The 18,254-nt window shown below is 45.6% G+C and overlaps 1 protein-coding gene across 2 annotated transcripts in view; it reads left to right on the top strand.

The window, feature by feature from the left end:
• The window catches only part of ACACA (acetyl-CoA carboxylase alpha), a 185,559-nt gene that overhangs the window by 137,200 nt on the left and 30,105 nt on the right, over window positions 1–18,254 (top strand). For both annotated transcript variants that reach the window (XM_074974614.1, XM_074974613.1), the window contains 3 exons: window positions 1,677–1,773; window positions 2,570–2,705; window positions 16,769–16,946. In XM_074974614.1, coding sequence (XP_074830715.1) covers window positions 1,677–1,773; window positions 2,570–2,705; window positions 16,769–16,946 — 411 coding nt within the window. The remainder of the gene's footprint in view (window positions 1–1,676; window positions 1,774–2,569; window positions 2,706–16,768; window positions 16,947–18,254) is intronic.

Here is an 18,254-nt window from a genome sequence, read left to right as displayed (position 1 = left end):
GCGAGAATATTTTCTAGTAGTTAGATCAGAGAAACAAGATCCAGGATTCCTGCTGGCTCAACCACTGATCTGCTGTTTGACCTTGAGGAAATCCTGTAACCTTTCCATGCCTCAGTTTTTCCATCAAGCAACTGTGTATAAAACCTACCTCTCAGGTTTAATCTGATGTTCGTAAGGTTCTTTGATGATCCTGCTTTGCAGGTGCAAAGTATTATAATCATCTAACGGCTGTAAGTTTAGACAACATCCCAGACAAAATCAATTATTTTGCAAAGCCAGACAGTCTTTGGCTTGACTTTTAGTTTCTTTTCATCGGACACGCTTTGAGCTGCTTTGGACTCAGTCTCCTATACACGTATATAAAATACAAATGGAGCTGACTTCTTTCAAAAGCAGTGGCATTTTGAAAAAATAAATATGAATGTATTCTTCTGGGATTGTTACCGTAAGTGCTGCCAAAACTCATCTTTTGTATGTATGTTTGGAATATGTGTGCTGTTGGCTGTAAATTGTCTTTTATTATTCCAGGGCAACTTGTCCAGGGACACACTATAAAACAAGATGTAGCATCTTCATGTGCTAGCCTGATGAAATTTATATGAAGTATAATGGAAAACAGAAGTTGTTTTGAGCTGTTTTCAAGTTCAATAAATAACTGTAATACTTGGATAAAGATGTTCTTTATTAGGTCACATGGGCCCTAATATAGACGTTATAAGTTACCGATTTAAGACGGCTTCTGCAATTACGAGTTTCCAGCCGGACTCTTAATCATTGTGAATAGGAATATTTTCATACCCCCTAGTGCACATCGGCCTTGTCACTTTTGGTGCCTGGGGTGCTTGTCATCCAACTTTAGATGGCTGAGTAGAGAGGGGTCGTCTCTGCTGGGACTTCCTTTCGTGCAGCATCAGGAAGCCATTGCAAGCAGCTGTTGCCACAAGCGGCTGCCTTTTGTTTTAGGAAGTTATTAGACTGAATGGAGAGTGAGGCTGAATTTCCTTGACACACATGTTATCCTGCCTCCTTGTTCTCATATACCAGACCCCTTTTTCCCCGGTAATGACCCAGCAGCTGTGAGGGTTAACAGATAAAACACTAACCTTCCGAATGCCCATCACCATTCCTCACTTTTGGGGGATCCCTGTAAAGTGTGCAGGGCAATTGGGGTGGCTGGGTCATGCAGTCTTCCGTAAAGCATGTGGCATATAGGGTTTTTGATCAACTGGTAGTGGGTGGAAGGATCATTGTGATTGTAAATGGGGGGCTCAGAAGGCTTGGGTCTTCAAGGTTATATTTCCTGATGAAGACATTTTCATGAAAATCTGTGTGGTGCCATGCTAGGAGAGATGCTAGCGGAGATGCACCCTGTCCAACTGCATTTAACTGTCCCATACCTAGTGCAAAATGCTAGGTTTCAGTTTGTTCTGCTCTGGTTTGTTGTGGCGTATTAGTTTTATAAATAGGTCTTATTCTGAGAGCTGTAAATCCAGCTCTGAAATGATCCAGCCACATGCCTGAACTCTTCAGAAATACCAGAGTGCCTCTTCCTCCATTGATTTGCATTGTTTGTCTCTTGTTTTTATTTTCAAGTGTTTTGATGCTGGATTAGAAAAAAATGACTAGTTGTACAATGATAAAATATGTGGGTTTTGATTTGTCTCATCTGTGTTCAGACTGGGAGGAATACCTGTAGGAGTAGTTGCCGTAGAAACCCGAACAGTGGAGTTAAGTATCCCTGCTGATCCTGCAAACCTGGACTCTGAGGCGAAGGTAGGTTTTGCTGTTGAACATATGTTGGGGTTTGGTTAAAGTCATCCTCTGCAGATGCATCTTTGAAAAGTTTCTTTGTGTTTATTGGAAGGTTGGCCCTCAAGACAGGAAACTGATCAGCCTTTGGCCGTATGCTAATATGTTGTTCTCAGAGCTGGTGAATGGACTGTCTTGCTGGCTGGCTCTGTTTGTAAAGAGAGAGAGCCTTGGATATACCGAATATATGGGCAGGAGATGGCTTATCTCTGTGGAGGCTAGCCCTGCTCTCTTTTGAAAGCCGGGAAGGATCTTATGGCTAAAGCACAAGTCTTAGAATCAGGAAACCTGGGAAGCCAAAATCATCATCCTCTCCTGCTGCTCGGGCCACCTCGCCCCCGTTTCTGAAATTCTTGCTCTTTCTTATGTTCATATCCCTGGTCTCTGCCTTCCCAGCTCTTGCCCTGCCTAGGTCTCCACTCCTGCTTCCTCCTCTCCTTAGTGCTCTTTTTGTCTCCTTATTCCCCTTATTGCACTGAAGTCAATGGAGCTCTCTATGGGTGCGGAGATCTGCTCTCGTGAAGTCAGTTGCAGGATCGGTGTCTTATTTTGTAACCTCTTCGAGTCAGTGCCCTTTCGTTCCTTTGCGCGTCATTCTCCCAGTGCACCCAGGGCCCTGTAATATTTATAACAGGTTGTTATGCTTGTCAGCATTGGTTTCAGATTGGAGCTCTTGCTGTATCTATTTATTTGTTTTCTTCTGATAGTAACTCTCACGTTAACAAAACATTCAAGTTCTATCATTTTCCTCCCCCAACAGATAATCCAACAGGCTGGTCAGGTGTGGTTCCCGGACTCTGCCTTTAAGACTGCTCAGGCTATCAAAGACTTTAACCGGGAGGGACTTCCGCTGATGGTCTTTGCCAACTGGAGAGGCTTTTCTGGTGGAATGAAAGGTGATTATCAAACCATTGATATATTTTCATGTGATGGGGATGACGGTCAGTTTGGTTCCTGATATCAAGAGAAGCAAACTGTTCTTATGGGGGCACAGAACTAAAGGTTGTGTGGTGTGCTTTGACTGTGTCAATGACTTCCCTTCAGGATTACAGGTATTTTTTCCCTCTTCTAGTTGACCTTTGTTATAGTGGAGAGCAGCTATATCTCTTAGTAGTCCTGTGTAACCAGTGCACACCTGCCTTCTCCTAACATAGCGCACACAGACTTGTGTAGTAGGACATGTCTATTTCATCCTCTGTGGCTGCAGCCTGGGTCCATTCTCTTTCATGATGTGGACAAGAGATGACTGCAGGAATCTTGAAAGCATATATGACTTGCCATACAGAATTGCTATGAAGGGGAGTAACTGTAGGCTTTCTAACCTTTTGATACTTGGACCAATTGATACTGTGAATACATCTGAGTTTAGAGGGGCTGCTTACATCAAGGTTGTCCCCTGCCCCTGTTTTGATGCTGTTCTAAGTTGTAGTGCGTTTCGTTTCATTACCAGATGGAAGTCTTGGAAATGCACCAGGTTTCAGCCAGGCTATAGAACACAATTATGGTTCTACTCCCCAAAATGGAACCATGTGTAATGGAGTCAGGTGACAGTCTGGTCCATTGACGTGGTTGGAATTTTTGTTAGTTAAATATGAAACCATAGCAAAGCCAATACCAGGGCATAATTATCTCAAATACGTGAAACTCCATGGATTTGCCTGGGAAAATCTCAAGGTATCTGACACTCAAACCCGTTGGTTCTAAAATAATTGAGAAATTTAGCCCCTTTTATTAACCTTCAGGAGAGCTGCCGTCACTTTTGCTGTGTGCTCACCAGAACTCTACAGTTTCCAAGCATGGTCTTTGCTGGTAGCTGGCCCTTTAAATCTGGAAGATAAAATCATCTGTAGCCCATTTTAGAACTACCTTGTTCAGGCTTTGCACCTCCATCTCCTTTGTCTGGCAGGGCTTCCTTTGAGCGTTCTTTGCTTAGGAGGTGGCATTTCCTTCTGGTGTTCTTTATAAGTGGTTCTTAAAGGTGCATTGCTCGTAGACCTTGTCTGCACTGGATTTTTTTTACACCAACATAGCTGCATTTGTGCAAGCCCCTAGTGTAGACAGTCTATGTCCAGGTTATCCATGACTTGTGCTGACACAGTTTATCTCAGTGTGAAACCCCAGTGTAGACAAGTAAGGTGACAACTCCACTTTATCTAAAAAATTAATTTTATAAAAACAAACCCTTAACTCCCACAGAAAAATGTTCCCTCTGTTGTTCTTTTAAATGCCGTTGAAAACAACTGGTTTTACAACAAGGACAAATTTCCATCAGGTCTTCGCAACCCAAATATTACAGCACTGAGAACTTGGAGGTGTCATAATTGATTGTTATTGTCCAGGGTAAGAGATGCCCAGACTGTGAGCAAGTCATACGTAGGTAAAGAAATACTTGTTTATAATATATGGCTTTCAGGCTGGCCGTGTCTCCAATAATAGGGTTTTTTACATTTACCTCCCTGTGCACATTACTGAAGATTTACCCTTTGAGATTTCTGACATCTTGGTTACTAGGCTGGAATATTTGTGTAATAGTTAAAACAACAAATCCGGTTACTACAGGGGGGTACACCCCCAGTAGTGATGCTCTACACAGCCAGGCCAATAATCCAGTTGTGCTTGCTCTCCAGCCTGGGAGAGGAAAGGAATGTCTTACCTGGCAGTATCTCGTTTGACTGACAACAGAGTGAGATTCTTAGGGCTTCATTTGTTCCTATCTAGTCATTTGTAGGCAGCTGAAGGGTAACAGCAATAACCCAGGGTGTGCAGTGAGCAACTTGGAATAGAAGTTCTTCTTCAAGTGCTCGTTCGTGTCCATTCCAATTAGGTGTGTGCGCGCGCCACATGGACGGCAGCCAGAAATTTTTTCCCATAGCAGCTTCCGTTGGATCAACCCGGGCACCCCTTGGAGTTGCACCTTCATGGTGCTCAATATAGGGCCCTGTTGACCCGCCGCCCCCTCAGTTCCTTCTTACTGCCAGTGATGGTTAGTTGGAACATCCCAGAGCCCTTGCTTTAGCAAGCGCTTTTTCTCTTATCTATAGTTAATAGTTATTGTTATAGTTAAAGTTTGTTGAGGGTTCCCTCCCCCCTTCTGATCCCCAGAGCCGTGGTTGGCTGCAGTCCCGGGGTTCAAAAAGTGTGAGGTCTGTGCTAAGCACATGCCAAAAAGTGACCCCCACACTGCATGTTTAGGGTGCCTAGGTGAGGGTCACCAAAAGGACCGTTGCAGAATATGTCGCGAGTTCTGCCCCAGAACTTTGAAACAGAGGGAACAGCGGCTCAAAGTTCTGCTCCATGGAGGCAGCTCTTCGCCCCCATTCAGACCCGGGACATAGGGACTCCGCACCCAGCAGCTCCTCCTTGGTGTGGAGCGTCACGGCGCCATCATCTGGGGAACCAGTGTCAAGAAAGGACTCTTCCCGAGACTCTCAGCACGGTCATGGCTCCTCCCGCATCCACTCGGCAGCTAGGCACTGGTCTCTATCTCTGGTGCCTCAGAAGAAAAAGAAGCTGGAGAGGGATCATTCTCCTCTGGCTAAATCTAAGGAGCTGGTGACTGAGAGACCCCAGTTGGACCACCGCTCCACATCACCTGTGAGGTCCATGTCAACTCCTGCCCCAGAAGGGTGGTTGAATCCGGCCCTATCCTGCTTGCTGGACCTCAGGAGTCAGCAGCTGCAGCTCCCATTGACCCTGGAGGCGTTTAATGCGGCTCAGGACTTGTTGTGCCTCACGGCGCCATTTTCACCTCCAAGGAAGGACACACTGCCGGTGTTGACAGCACCGGACCGCCCCGCAGTATAGTGAAGAGGGAAACGGGCTATGCTGTCCCGGCGCTCATCTTCTCCACAGCACCCTCTGGCACCAGTCATTCAGGAACAAGAGCCCAGTCGGTCCCCTCGCTCTCAGCGCCCTGCAGTGCAGCTCCTCCATGGTCTTCCTCCTCTGAGACCTCGAAGTCAGAATCTGACTCCTATCGCCCTGGCACAGCCAGGAGCAGGAGGTCCAGGGCATGGCAGTAGAGATGAGCTTACCTGGCACCGTGGCCCCCGCAGTGGCAGAACCCAGTGCAGTGGCCCTTCTGGATGCCCTGGGCCTTCCATCAGAGCCAGTGACGGAGCCAAGGGTCGTGCTCGGCAGCAACATCGGTAGCCTCGGTTACTTTCATTCCGCCTTCCACCCCTCCGGGACCTGCAGCCCAGGAGATCTCTCCGGCACCGCCAGCAGCTATTGAGGCACCGTCAACGCCGTCAGCTGCAGCGCCGTCACCAGCATCACCGGCGACGACAATGGCCCTGACCTCGGCACCAATGTTAACATCAGTGCCTACGTCGGCAGCAATGCCTGAGGTGCCACCTGCAGCCCCGGCATGGGTGTCCTCGTCCCAGCAGCTACGGGCATGGCACTGTCTGGGTCAGCTCCAGCCCAGGAGTCGCGGGACGCCGTGGGCGCTGAGGGGAGGGAACAGCCACCTTTTGTGGGGGCTTCTTCCTTCTCCTCACCAGATGAAGCACTAGCAGGCACCACTATAGCCTCAGCTTTGGAGGACGACAGGGCGTTGCAGCAGTTGCTGCAGCGAGCCGCCCAGGGCCTGCGCGTTCAGGCGGAGGAGGTAATCGAAGACGTGGAGCCCATGGTGGACCTCCTAGCACTCCCTGGACCCGCATGCATTGCCCTCCCTCTCATCAAAACTGTATCTGCCACAACCAAGACGTTATGGCAGACTGCAGCCTCATTGCCCACCACAGCTAAGCACAATGGAAAGCGCTACTTTGTGCCATTGGAGGGTTATGAGCATCTGTACTGTCACCCGCCACCTGATTCCCTGGTCATGGACACTGCTAACCAGCGCGAGCAGTAGGGTTATCGGGGACCTTCTCCTAAGAACAGGGAAGCGAAAAGACTCGACCTTTTCGGTAGAAAGGTCTATTCTACAGGCGGGTTGCAGCTCTGCATTTCAAATCAGCAGGCCACTGTTAGCAGGTACTGCTATAATACGTGTGGAGCAATGGCAAAATTTGCAAAGCTGCTGCCACAAGACTCCTGTGCCGAGTTCTCGGTTTTGGTCAAGGAGGGCAAGCTCATCTCATGAGCTTCCCTGCAGGTGTGCTAGATGGAGCTGATGCAGCCTCCAGGGTGATGTCTACAGGCATCACCATGAGAAGGGGCTCTTGGCTCCAAGTTTCAGGTCTGCCATACGAGGTCCAGCAGAGCATTCAGGACCTTCCCTTTGAGGGTGTGACTCTGTTTTCAGAAAAGACGGATAAAAGGCTTCATAGCCTAAAAGACTCAAGAGCCACCCTCAAGTCGCTGGGCCTCCATACTCCCGCCACGCAGTGGAAACATTTCAGACCTCGGCCTCCTCCACAGTTCTACCAACAACAGAACCAACAGGATGGTTCCCAGAGGAGGAATAGGAGTGGCAGGAAAAGGCCGCTCCTGTTCTCAGGCCAGGGCGCTGGCCAATCCAAACCACCTCCCGCCCCAAACTGACCTTTGGTGCGGTCGAGGACAGCGCACCAGAACAAGAACTGGATCTACTCCACCTTACCTTCTCGTCCCGACTATCCCCTTTCTACAGTGCATGGTCCTGTATCACTTTGAACCACTCGGTGCTCCACCAGGTAGAGAGGGGATATGCCATCCAATTCTGTGCCCTCCCACTCTTCCACCCCACTTCCCTGTCCCTCTTCAGGGACCCCACTCACGAGCGATTCCTTATACAGGAGGTGCACTCGCTCCTTTCGCTAGGGGAGCAGAAGGGCGCAAGGGTTTCCATTCCCGGTATTTCCTAATACTGAAAGCCAAATGCAGGCTCAGGCCCATCCTAGACCTGCGAGAACTCAACAAAGTTCATGAAGAAGCTCAAGTTCCTCATGGTCTCTTTGGCCTCCATCATCCCCTCATTGCATCCAGGAGACCGGTATGCCGCCCTCAACTTGAAGGACGCATACTTTTCACATAGCGATAACTCTGCCCCACAGAAAATACCTCAGGTTTGTGGTGAGCAACAGCCACTATCAGTTCACAGCCCTCCGTTCGGCCTGTCAGCGGCACCGTGCGTGTTCACCATGTGCATGGCGGTTGTGGCCGCGTTCCTGTGCGGTGGCAGGTACAGGTGTACCTCGACAACTGGCTCATCAAGGGCTGCTCCCGAGCTCCAGTGGAGGCACAGGTCGACTTCATAAGAGTGAAGTTCAACAATCTGGGCCTTCTTCTGAACGAGGGGAAATGGACGTCGTTTCCAGTTCAGTGGATAGAATTTATAGGGGCGGTGCTGGATTCGACCTAGGCCAGGGCGTACCTCCCAGAGGTGAGGTTCCAAGACTCGGCAACATCATTCAAGGTCTCAGGCAGTTCCCCACTACTACAGCAAGGAACTGCCTGAAGCTTCTAAGACACATGGCAGCCTGTACCTATGTGGTGCAGCATGCTAGACTCAGACTTCGGCCTCTTCAGTTGTGGCTTGTGTCAGTGTACCGCCCGGCCAGGGACAGCATGGACAGGATAGTGACCTGCCCTGCCAGGTTCTTGACTCCCTCCTGTGGTGGCTCGACCCACAGGTAGTATGTTCAGGGGTCTCCTCCTCCAGCCCTCAGCTGTCTCTCTCCCTAGTGACGGATGCGTCAGCTCTGGGCTGGGGAGCACATCTGGGGGACCTCAGGACTCAAGGCCTCTGGTCTTGGGCAAAGCTCGCTCTCCACATCAATGTCAGAGAGCTGAGAACGGTGCGCCTGGCATGCTAGACTTTCCGTACCCACTTATCAGGGAAATGTGTGTTGGTGATGACAGACAACACTATGGCAATGTTCTATATCAACAAACGGGGGTACACGCTCCTCTCCCCTGTGCCAGGAAGCCCTCATGTTGTGGTACTTCTGCGTAGAGCATTCAATACACCTGCAAGCATCGTACCTCCCAAAGGTACAGAATGAGTTGGCGGACTATCTCAGCAGGTCGTTCCACAGCCACGAGTGGTCCTTATTCCTTGATGTCGCGAACTCCATCTTCTGTCGGTGGGGCTTTCTCCAGATAGACCTGTTCGCCACGTGGTGCAACAGGAAGTGTTAGCAGTTTTGCTCCTTCCTGAGTCACAGTCTGGGTTCCGTCATGGACACGTTCCTTCTCCCATGGGGAGACCATCTCCTTTACGTGTTCCTGCCCATTCCACTTGTTCGCAAGGTTCTCCTCAAGATATGGAGGGAACACGCTTTGGTGGTGATATAGCTCCAGCCTGGCCCCACCAGCACTGGTACACATCACTCCTGCAAATGTCACTGGAACACCAGTCACCTTGCCGCTCTTCCCGGATTTACTGACCCAGGATCATGGTAGTCTCCAGCATCTGAACCTTGAGTCACCACACTTCACAGCATGGAAGCTTTGTGGCTGAATCCAGTGGAGCTTTCCTGTTCCGACCCTGTCGGACAAGTCCTCCTTAGCAGTAGAAAGCCCTCCACCAGGGTTATCTACCTAGCCAAGTGGAAGAGATTCTCAATCTGGTCAATGCAACAGTTTGTCACCCACTCTCGCCTCTATACCATATATATTGGACTATCTTCTCCACCTTAAGCAGCAGGGGCTGTCCATGTCATCAATAAGGGTTCACTTGGCCGCTATCTTGGCCTTCCATCCAGGTGCTGAGAACCGGTCAGAATGAAACCTCATTCATGCGGCAGGGAGCAGAGGCTGCACTCATTGGATATTCGCAGAGCACAAACCTTCTACACTGAGAGAACGAAGCCGTTCCAGAAGTCTATTCAACTCTTCGTAGCTGTGGCAGACAGGATGAAAGGTCTCCCAGTCTCCTCCCAACAAATTTCGTCGCGGATCACGTCCTGCATCCGGGAGTGCTACAACTTGGCGGGGGTGCCTGCTCCTCTGCACACGACACACTCCACCAGAGCGCAGGCTTCCTCGGCGGTATTCCTGGTGCAGGTTCCCACCCAGGAAACATGCAGAGCGGCAATGTGGTCCTCCATACACACGTTCACTGCGCAGTATGCCATCACCCAGCAGGCCAGAGACGATGCGGCCTTCAGTAGAGCAGTACTCCAATCGGTAGTCAACTCTGGCCCCGCCTCCAGAATTTAGGCTTGGGAGTCATCTAATTGGAATGGACATGAACAACACATCTCAAAGAACAACAGTTATGAGAAGGTGCATGACCGTTTTTTCTGTTGAGAGTAAACAACACTGCATTGTTCGTATGCATACTCTCCTAAACAGTTATAGGGATTGCCCAGATCAGCAGCACTGAAAACGAGTAATTGGATTTTAACAGCAGCTTAGTTGCTAACAAAATTTACAGTTTCTAACCTGGACCAATTAAACCCTAATCTTGGGGAAACTCCTACTGCTTGGAAAGATCCTCACAGCTTTGGTATGGGACTGGTTTAGCCAACAGTGTTACATTTTTTAAAAAAATATATCGGCATATGCCACCATGCGGGTAACTTTGTCATGACAATAATGCAATATGAAATTATCAATATCAAGGGTTGTCTCCAAATTGACTCTGCAGGTAATGGTGGCAGCTCGTGTGGACTGAACAATATAAAGCTGCTCCGTTAATATTCCATCCGTTCAAATTTTGGACCAGATATTACTATTTTAAATTTTGTGACATGCTAGGGAGGTGCTATAAAATTTAAATAAGTAAAAGATGACCGCACTTTACATGTACATGGCAGTTTACAAACACCTCGAAGAAAAGTTACAGTGCCACTGACAGAGTAAAAATCCCTCGTCTAGAAAGACTGGCATTATGAAGACGTGTTTTATTGGGCCTGCTAGTCTCTTTAGTGTGACAGGAAAAGAACACAGTTTAGTTGGCAGAATACTCTGAGAATGAGGATATCTTCCAGAGAGGAAATCTAGTCACTGCTCACAACACAAGATGATGGGCCTCAATAGATCAGAGTTCTAGTCCCATCTCTGCCACTTTGCTATGCAACCTTGACATCTGTGTACCTCAGTTTCTCCACTATTGCTATGAGTTTTAATTCATTCATGCTTTAAAGTGCTGACATCCTCTCATAGAAGAAGCTGTAGAATGTAGTCTGACAAAGTTGTTGCTGTTGTCAGCTTCCCATGCTCTTTGACGACTTTCCCTTTGTAGTAATGTCCCTTGAAAACTGAATTTTGCCTTGGAATCAGAACTACAGGGCAGGGCTGTGGAGCCATATAGTGAAGGTGCCAATATTTTTATTTGCATATCACTTATTATTACTACAAATAAGCTTGGAGGAGGTGAGACCAGCACAGGAGGGGAGGGTGAAGAATAAAGCCATTTTGATTTACATACAGGTCAGGATGTTTTCTCCATATTATCTCATGTAAAAGGACCTGGGTAGAAAGTCTCAGTCTCTCTCTTGTCAGTTTCAACATCCCTTGGGGAGTTGTTTGCAGTTTTGGTTTCAATGCTAGCTGGGGATTATGCGGGGAGGGAAAATAAACAATTATGCCACCCCTCAGTGCACACAAACACACTGCCAGGAGCCGACTGCACTGTGGGTAAAATGACTCCAAAATTGTGTGTAATGAGTAGGAAAAGATTAGAGACAGCTCTTGCTATGCTGAAAATTGACATTAGTTGGGGCGGGGGGGGGGAACCTCTTTACTAGTCAGCCTAGGAGGTCTAATTCAAGCAGTAAAATAAATAAATAAAATAAATAAAGGCATATCACAGTGGTATTGGTGGTTTCCCCAATGAGCTCTATCTGGCCGGAAGGCTATTCAGCATAATGCAAAATTAAATTATAAAAACTGGCTTGAATATTTAGATGGAGGAGCCATTTGGAAGCAGTTTATTTAGACGAACCGGCAATGACCCACAACAGTGAGACATCAAGCGTGAAATTTACTAGAAATTAGCACCAGGGTCTCAAACTCAGCATGAATAGTTTGATAGGATGCAAATCACAGTGATATTAAACTGCATCACTGCTGGTGCTACAGGGTCACTCTCGGTTGGTTTTTCATGTTACACTTATTATTTTTTCCTGGGACCAGTCATAAATAACCGTTTTAAAAAAAAAATCTTATTGAAAACTTCAACCAGAATGAAAAGGCCATTTTAAATCTCTGATTACCTGGATGTTGAAATACAGCACTCCCTATATTTAATGGGTTTATGAGGTACATTGTGTGTATGCAGCCAATGTATGCTTGGTGTTTACCTTAAGGTCCTATCTGGTAATCCAGTCAAGCTGATGAGATCTGCTCCAGCTTCAAGGGAGTAGGGCATACTGCCCGTCATTGCAGAAATGAAAAAAGTTGGCTGCAGCCTTTCTAGCATGCTTGATGCATCTGGCTGCCAATATTTACCCACACAGTGTAATGATAACTGTTTCTGGCAGATTTTATATCTGGATACAGTAGATGCAGAGACACACTGCAGGTAAACACACAGATATTGAATGTGAAGGTGCATGTTACATGGACAGAATATCATGCTGCATAACAAACAGCACTGCTCTTCTGAAAGGTCTGTAAGCATTTCCAATCGACACTGCTTTTCAAGTGGCTTGTGATTCCCAGGTTTGAATTAATATTGGAGTGAAATCTGGCCAGGAAGTCCCATTCATTTTAATTTTTTCCTAGTTATGTATTTATGTTCAAATGTACAAAAAGGCAATTTAAAAAGACAAACGGAGGAATTCCAGGTTTAATGGTCTTTGCTCATATACTCAGCATAAATATCTGTATTTTTGAACACAGTTGTGGAACCATTTAGTTCTTAAGGGTGGCTAGGCTTTTGCTCTTCGCCATGATAACTTTTTAAACCATATTCAGTATGTTAGTTACAGTAATAACTGGTTTTAAAGTCTCTACCCTGCCAAGGCACTAGGACTGCGCAAACAATGCAAACAGAGAACTCTGGGCACCATTAAAATATGGCACCATTTACCATCTGCAGAAGTTAAATTTGGTGCAGTATTTCCCATTCTAACAATACAGAATACTGCAAATACCACAGTAAAGGTATTTATCACAGTGTGGTAAATGTTTTCTATTTTCATACTCAAATACAATATTAATATAATACAGGGAGGATGTGTTTTCTAGGGGCTAGACCAGGGGACTAGGAATCACTACTCCTGGATTCTCTTTGCTGCATTTTGAATGACCTTCAGCAATTCTGTTGTCTTTTCACTTTCACCATCAGTAAAATAGGTAATATAACAATACCTATTTCACAGGGATGTTGTTTTGCTTAGCTAAGTATGTTTGCAAAGGGCTTTAGGATGAAAGGTGCTATAGAAGTGCAAAGCTTTTTTTATTGTTAAATATATAAAAAAAGTCTGGCAACCGTTTTCTGTCACCTTGTAAATTATGCCTTAGTTTCCCCTGCTGTAAATTGGCTCTATAGTATAGGAAACTTCCATTGATTTCAGTTGACTTCTACAAGGCATTACAGTGATTATATTATAGCACTGGAGGACCAGATCATGCACTCCTCCCTTGAGCATAGCTTTTGTAATGGGAAGTCATGCCTCGCCAATCTATTAAAATTCTTTGAGGGAGTCAACAAGCATGTGGATAAGGGTGATCTAGTCAATATAGTGATCTGGATTTTCAGAAAGCCTTTGAAAAGGTCCCTCACCGAAGACTCTTAAGGAAACTAAGTAGCCATGGGATCAGAGAAAAGGTCCTTGCATGATAAATAATGGGATGAAAGAGAGTAAACAAAGGGTAGGAAAAAAAATGGTCACGTTTTACAATGGAGAGATGTGAACAGCGGCATCCCCCACGGAGCTGTACTGGGACCAGTGCTGTTCACCATAGTCATAAATGATCTGGAAAAAGGGGGTGAACAGTGCCAAAGTTTGCAGACTATACAAAATTTATTCGAGATAGTTAAGTCCAAAGCAGACTGTGCACCGTTACAAAGGGATCTCCCAGAACTGGGTGACTGGGTAATAAAAATGGCAGATGAAATTCAACGTTGATAAGTGCGAGGTAGTGCACATTGGAAAAAATAATCGCTACTCTACATATACAGTGATGGGTTCTAAATTATTTATACACGATTTGTTGGGGAAGAGTCAACACAGCTTTTTTAAAGGGGAGCATTGATGTGAAGTTCCAGCAAACAGAATGACATGTGTCAGTTTCTTCCATTCCTTACCATACAGAGTCTTGACAAACATTTGAAATATTCCAATGTAGTGTGAGAACCACAGTGGCTCCGTTCCCATCTGATCAGGTACAAAGAAGCCATGAAGCTGACATTAATGGAATTTTTAAGTGTTCCTTAGATCATTGTTAGGGCACTTTAAAAAAACAAAATAGGTAGCATTTGGGGCCAGATCATGCATCCTTCAAGGACCCCAAACTCCCAGTACTTCAGTGGAACTTTAGCTGCACAAAGGCATCAAGCCCATTGAATCAGAGGGAGTTTTGTACGCTCAGTGTTGGATCCATTGACTTCAATGGGAATTTTGCATACCCAAGGAATGCATCAGGTTATCTCAGTGGGAGTTTTGGGTGTGCAGGAGATGCAGGCCAAAGGGTCCTCAAGTAAGTAATATCAAGATTGTAAGATGTAAGCAATATCAAGTTAAGGCTGCTAGGCAGTTCCAGGGGAAGTGAGTGCTCTTGCATTTCATATGCTTAATGCATGGGCCCAAAAAGAGAGAAACAGAGAAGGAACCTTTGTTCTGAAGGTCGTGCCTCTGGGTGATTTAAAGGCCTGCTCCTGCTCCCATTCAGAGCAGCAAAACTCCCACTGACCTCAGTGAGGCAAGTTCAGTCAAGGCCTAGATGAGACCTTTCACATAGTCCCTCCTCAGTGTACATACAGCACTGTCTTCCCCTCTGTCTCTCCATTCCTCTTCCACCTCCCCAATCCAAACAAGTGGCACTTGTCTCTTCCCCCCCCCTTCCCCCCGTTCCCTCCACTTACTCCAAGTAAAATATATACTTTTGGCAGGGATGAAAAATGAATTGCTAATTACACAATCATTTTATTATGTAGCACTAGTAAAGAATTAATTCAATTAAAATAATTTGAATCAAGCAATTATTTTCTTAACACTAGAATTAGCTGAAAGTACTTCAAGTGGTTTATTACTAGCACTACATAATAAAGTAATTGTGTAATTAGTAATAAATTTGTCACTCCTTTTGAGGTCTCTCTTTTCTTTTCTCCGGACAAATGAAGAGTTTGGAGTATTGTTTGGTTTTGTTCCCCATCCGCTGTATTTAAGCATTTATATATATATATTCACATGTGTATCTGCAGGAAATAGATCATTCTTCTCTTCAGCAGTGTTCGGACTTTCTTAAAGGATTTTAAACTCTTTGTCTAGAGTGTTCAGAGAATGAACTCTATAAAGAAGCATGCTTTAGTACATATGTGGGTGTATATGAGAGGACCCAAGAGGCCCAGTGGTGACGGTGCTAGTCTGGTACTTGTGAGGCCTGGGTTCAGTTCCTTGCTCTCCCACAAGCTTCCTGGGTGACCTTAGGCAAATCACTCAGTGTTTCTCTGTCTCCGTTCCCCTTTGTAAAATGGTGCTTCTCTACCTCACAAGGTTCTTGTGAGGATAAATACATCAAAAGGTGATGAGGTGATTCAGATGCTGTGGTAATGGGGCTTATATAAGTACCTAAGATGGATGGACATATATAGCCTTTTATATGGCTCTTACAAAAGGCCAGTATGATTTTGGCACGTAAAGGCATCGTGTCATGGAGCAGAGAGGTAAACTCCCTTGCTTTATTGCTCTAGTGCAACCACATCTGGAATACTAGTTATTTTGGGGTATCCTGACACTGCAGAGTTATTGACCAATTGGAAGGAGTTCAGAGAAGAGCAACAAAAATGATCAAAGGGCTTGTAGGAACTGTATTAGGAGGAAAATATTTGAAATAGATGAGTATTCGTAGGTTGCCTAAGCAACGACTGAGGAGTCTACAAATATTTAAAGGATTCATGCACCAAGAAGGGGCAGAGATTATGTAGTATGATGCAGGGAGTACTCCTTTGACAAAGAGAAGGACTGGATGATCCTAGTATGTATTTTCCATCTCTAACATTCAGCAATTCTATATATAGTGGAGTATTTAACAATGTATGCACTTGAGGCTGCTTAATTGTTTCCAGGATAAACTCCTATCATGTCGTATTTGTTACTTTCTTTTAAATCACCTTTGGGGCTGACAGTTTCCATGCATTGACTCTACCTGATGGTGCAATTGTTATTGTTATGTTTCAGCAAAATCCCTTCAGCTGTTCTTGATTTAAAGAAAGGAGGAAAATACTTTTCACACCCAAGAAAAAAGAATGAACTGCACTCTTTATGATATGCCAAGTATTTATAACCCTTTGTGCTGCCACACACACGTTTGCTCAGTAGATTTAATGTGAATAAAAGTATACGGAAAACTTTTCAAACTTGGGGACCTAAAGTTAGGTACCCAAGTTTGTATTAGGCATCTATCTGGCCTGAATTTCAGAATTGCTGAGCACCCAGAAATACCCATTAACTTCAGTAGGATACCCTGAGGGTGGATCCTTTAGTAGGGCTCATTATGAGATTTGAGTATGTCAAGCAGGAGGCCCAGAATAAGGGTCTGTGAATTTATTTGGATGTAATAGGAATTAAGCAAATCTCAAGCTCCAGACTGGAGCTGCTGGACCTGGAAGCAGAAGTGCTCTTATAACATGAGGCTGTCTATCCTCCTGGTTTCCCAAGCTTAACCTGGGACAGGGAAGAGGTTTGGATGTCTCCAAAAAATTGTCTTTTTGCAAATACTCCAGTCCAATTTTGCAAACCAAAGGGCTTCCCTTAAAGTCCAGGTAACACTTAGAAGTGCTTGTGGGGTGGTGCTGAGGGGAGCTGCTGAGAAATTCAGCAGTAGAAATGCTGAGTGTTTTTTTTTTTTTTTTTTTTTATTTGCCTAAGATTGAGGAGGATAAAGAACTTAAACTACTGTATCCTTTTCCCAGACATGTATGACCAGGTGCTGAAGTTTGGTGCCTACATTGTGGATGGCCTAAGAGAATATAGACAGCCAGTGCTTGTGTACATCCCACCCCAAGCCGAGCTGAGAGGAGGATCCTGGGTCGTGATTGATCCCACCATTAATCCCCGACACATGGAGATGTACGCAGACCGAGACAGCAGGTAAAGCAACTCACTTAGCTTGACTCCTTTCTGTATATTGTACTGCTCCAAGACAAGAACACCAGACTAAGTAAGCCATTGTTTTGTTGTAGTAAGACAGGTCTTGTGTGCTTGTCTTATGTACATAAAGGAGGGGGGTTGGTTTGCTTTCTGGCTGTACCAAAGAAGGGACTGTTGTCCAGTGGTTAGCGCAAGAGACTAGAAATAAGGACTCTTGGGTTCTGTTCTTGACTCAGCCATTGACTCCCTCACCTTGGTCAAGTCCCTTACCTTCTCTTTTCCTGCCTCATGGGGGTTGTGTGGGACTTCATTAGTTAATGTTTGGAAAGCATTTTGAGACCCTGGCATAAAGGCTTCAACTTAACAACTGATTTTTGCACCCACAATTTTTTCGCTTTGAAATAACTGGGTACAATTTGGCAAGCACAAATAAGTACTGCTGCGTTCTGAAATACTTAGATCTCTGCACAGGCAATGGTGTAGCTATCCCTCACGTCTATAAAATGCAACATGCATAAGTATGCCCATGGTGTGTGTTATTCCTCGGTGTAAAATTGCAAACAATTAGAAGTGAATTGTTAAAAACAAGCCCTCCAGCCACTGAAGAAGAAAAAAAAAAGAATATACGGGCTGATTTGGAGGGGTGTAACAATCCTGCCTCCGAATGACTAATAGAAACAGGATAAACTATGAGGGCAAAGTGCCATGCTCTTGTCAGAGGAGTTTGACTTGGAGCAGTCAAGGGAAGGAGGACAGAGGTGAGGTTATGCTACAGAAAAGCAATTAAAACACTTGAGAGAACCTGACCATGTTAGATTTCTGTTTGTAATCTATTTGATCCGGTCAGCCATGTGATCTGAAAATAGCCAGGCAGATGGGGAAAATAGACTAACATCTGAAGGTGAAAACAACATCATTATTCTGATGTGACTCACCCCGTTACACAATTCCACAGATGCAACTCTCTGGGTTCCACTCACAAAAGTGGGGGCAGCTGCAATTCACCTTGCAACTTTCCTCCTCCTTTTTAGGATGCATGCAGCCAGTCCGGTTACCCATTGTATTAGAGATGGTTGAGCATTGCTCTTTCTGCTCATTCACAGGTTAAGTCATTCCCCCTCACACCAAATAATCAGCTTACCCCCAGGTGCGTCGTGTACTGGAGTAGGGAATGTGGCACAATTTTAATTCAGTCCCAAAAGTTAATCAGCTTTGGCTGACTTGGGATGTGTTCCTTGGAAGAAGCACCTTCCTTTTTGTTTAGAGCAGTTGGCATAGTTGAGATGGCTAATTTAGGACACCTTTAAG

Source organism: Natator depressus, chromosome 17 (genome assembly GCF_965152275.1).
Source record: "Natator depressus isolate rNatDep1 chromosome 17, rNatDep2.hap1, whole genome shotgun sequence".
Taxonomy (NCBI): domain Eukaryota; kingdom Metazoa; phylum Chordata; order Testudines; family Cheloniidae; genus Natator; species Natator depressus.
The sequence above is the reverse complement of the archived record's forward strand: the minus strand, read 5'-3'. Positions and strand labels throughout refer to the sequence as shown.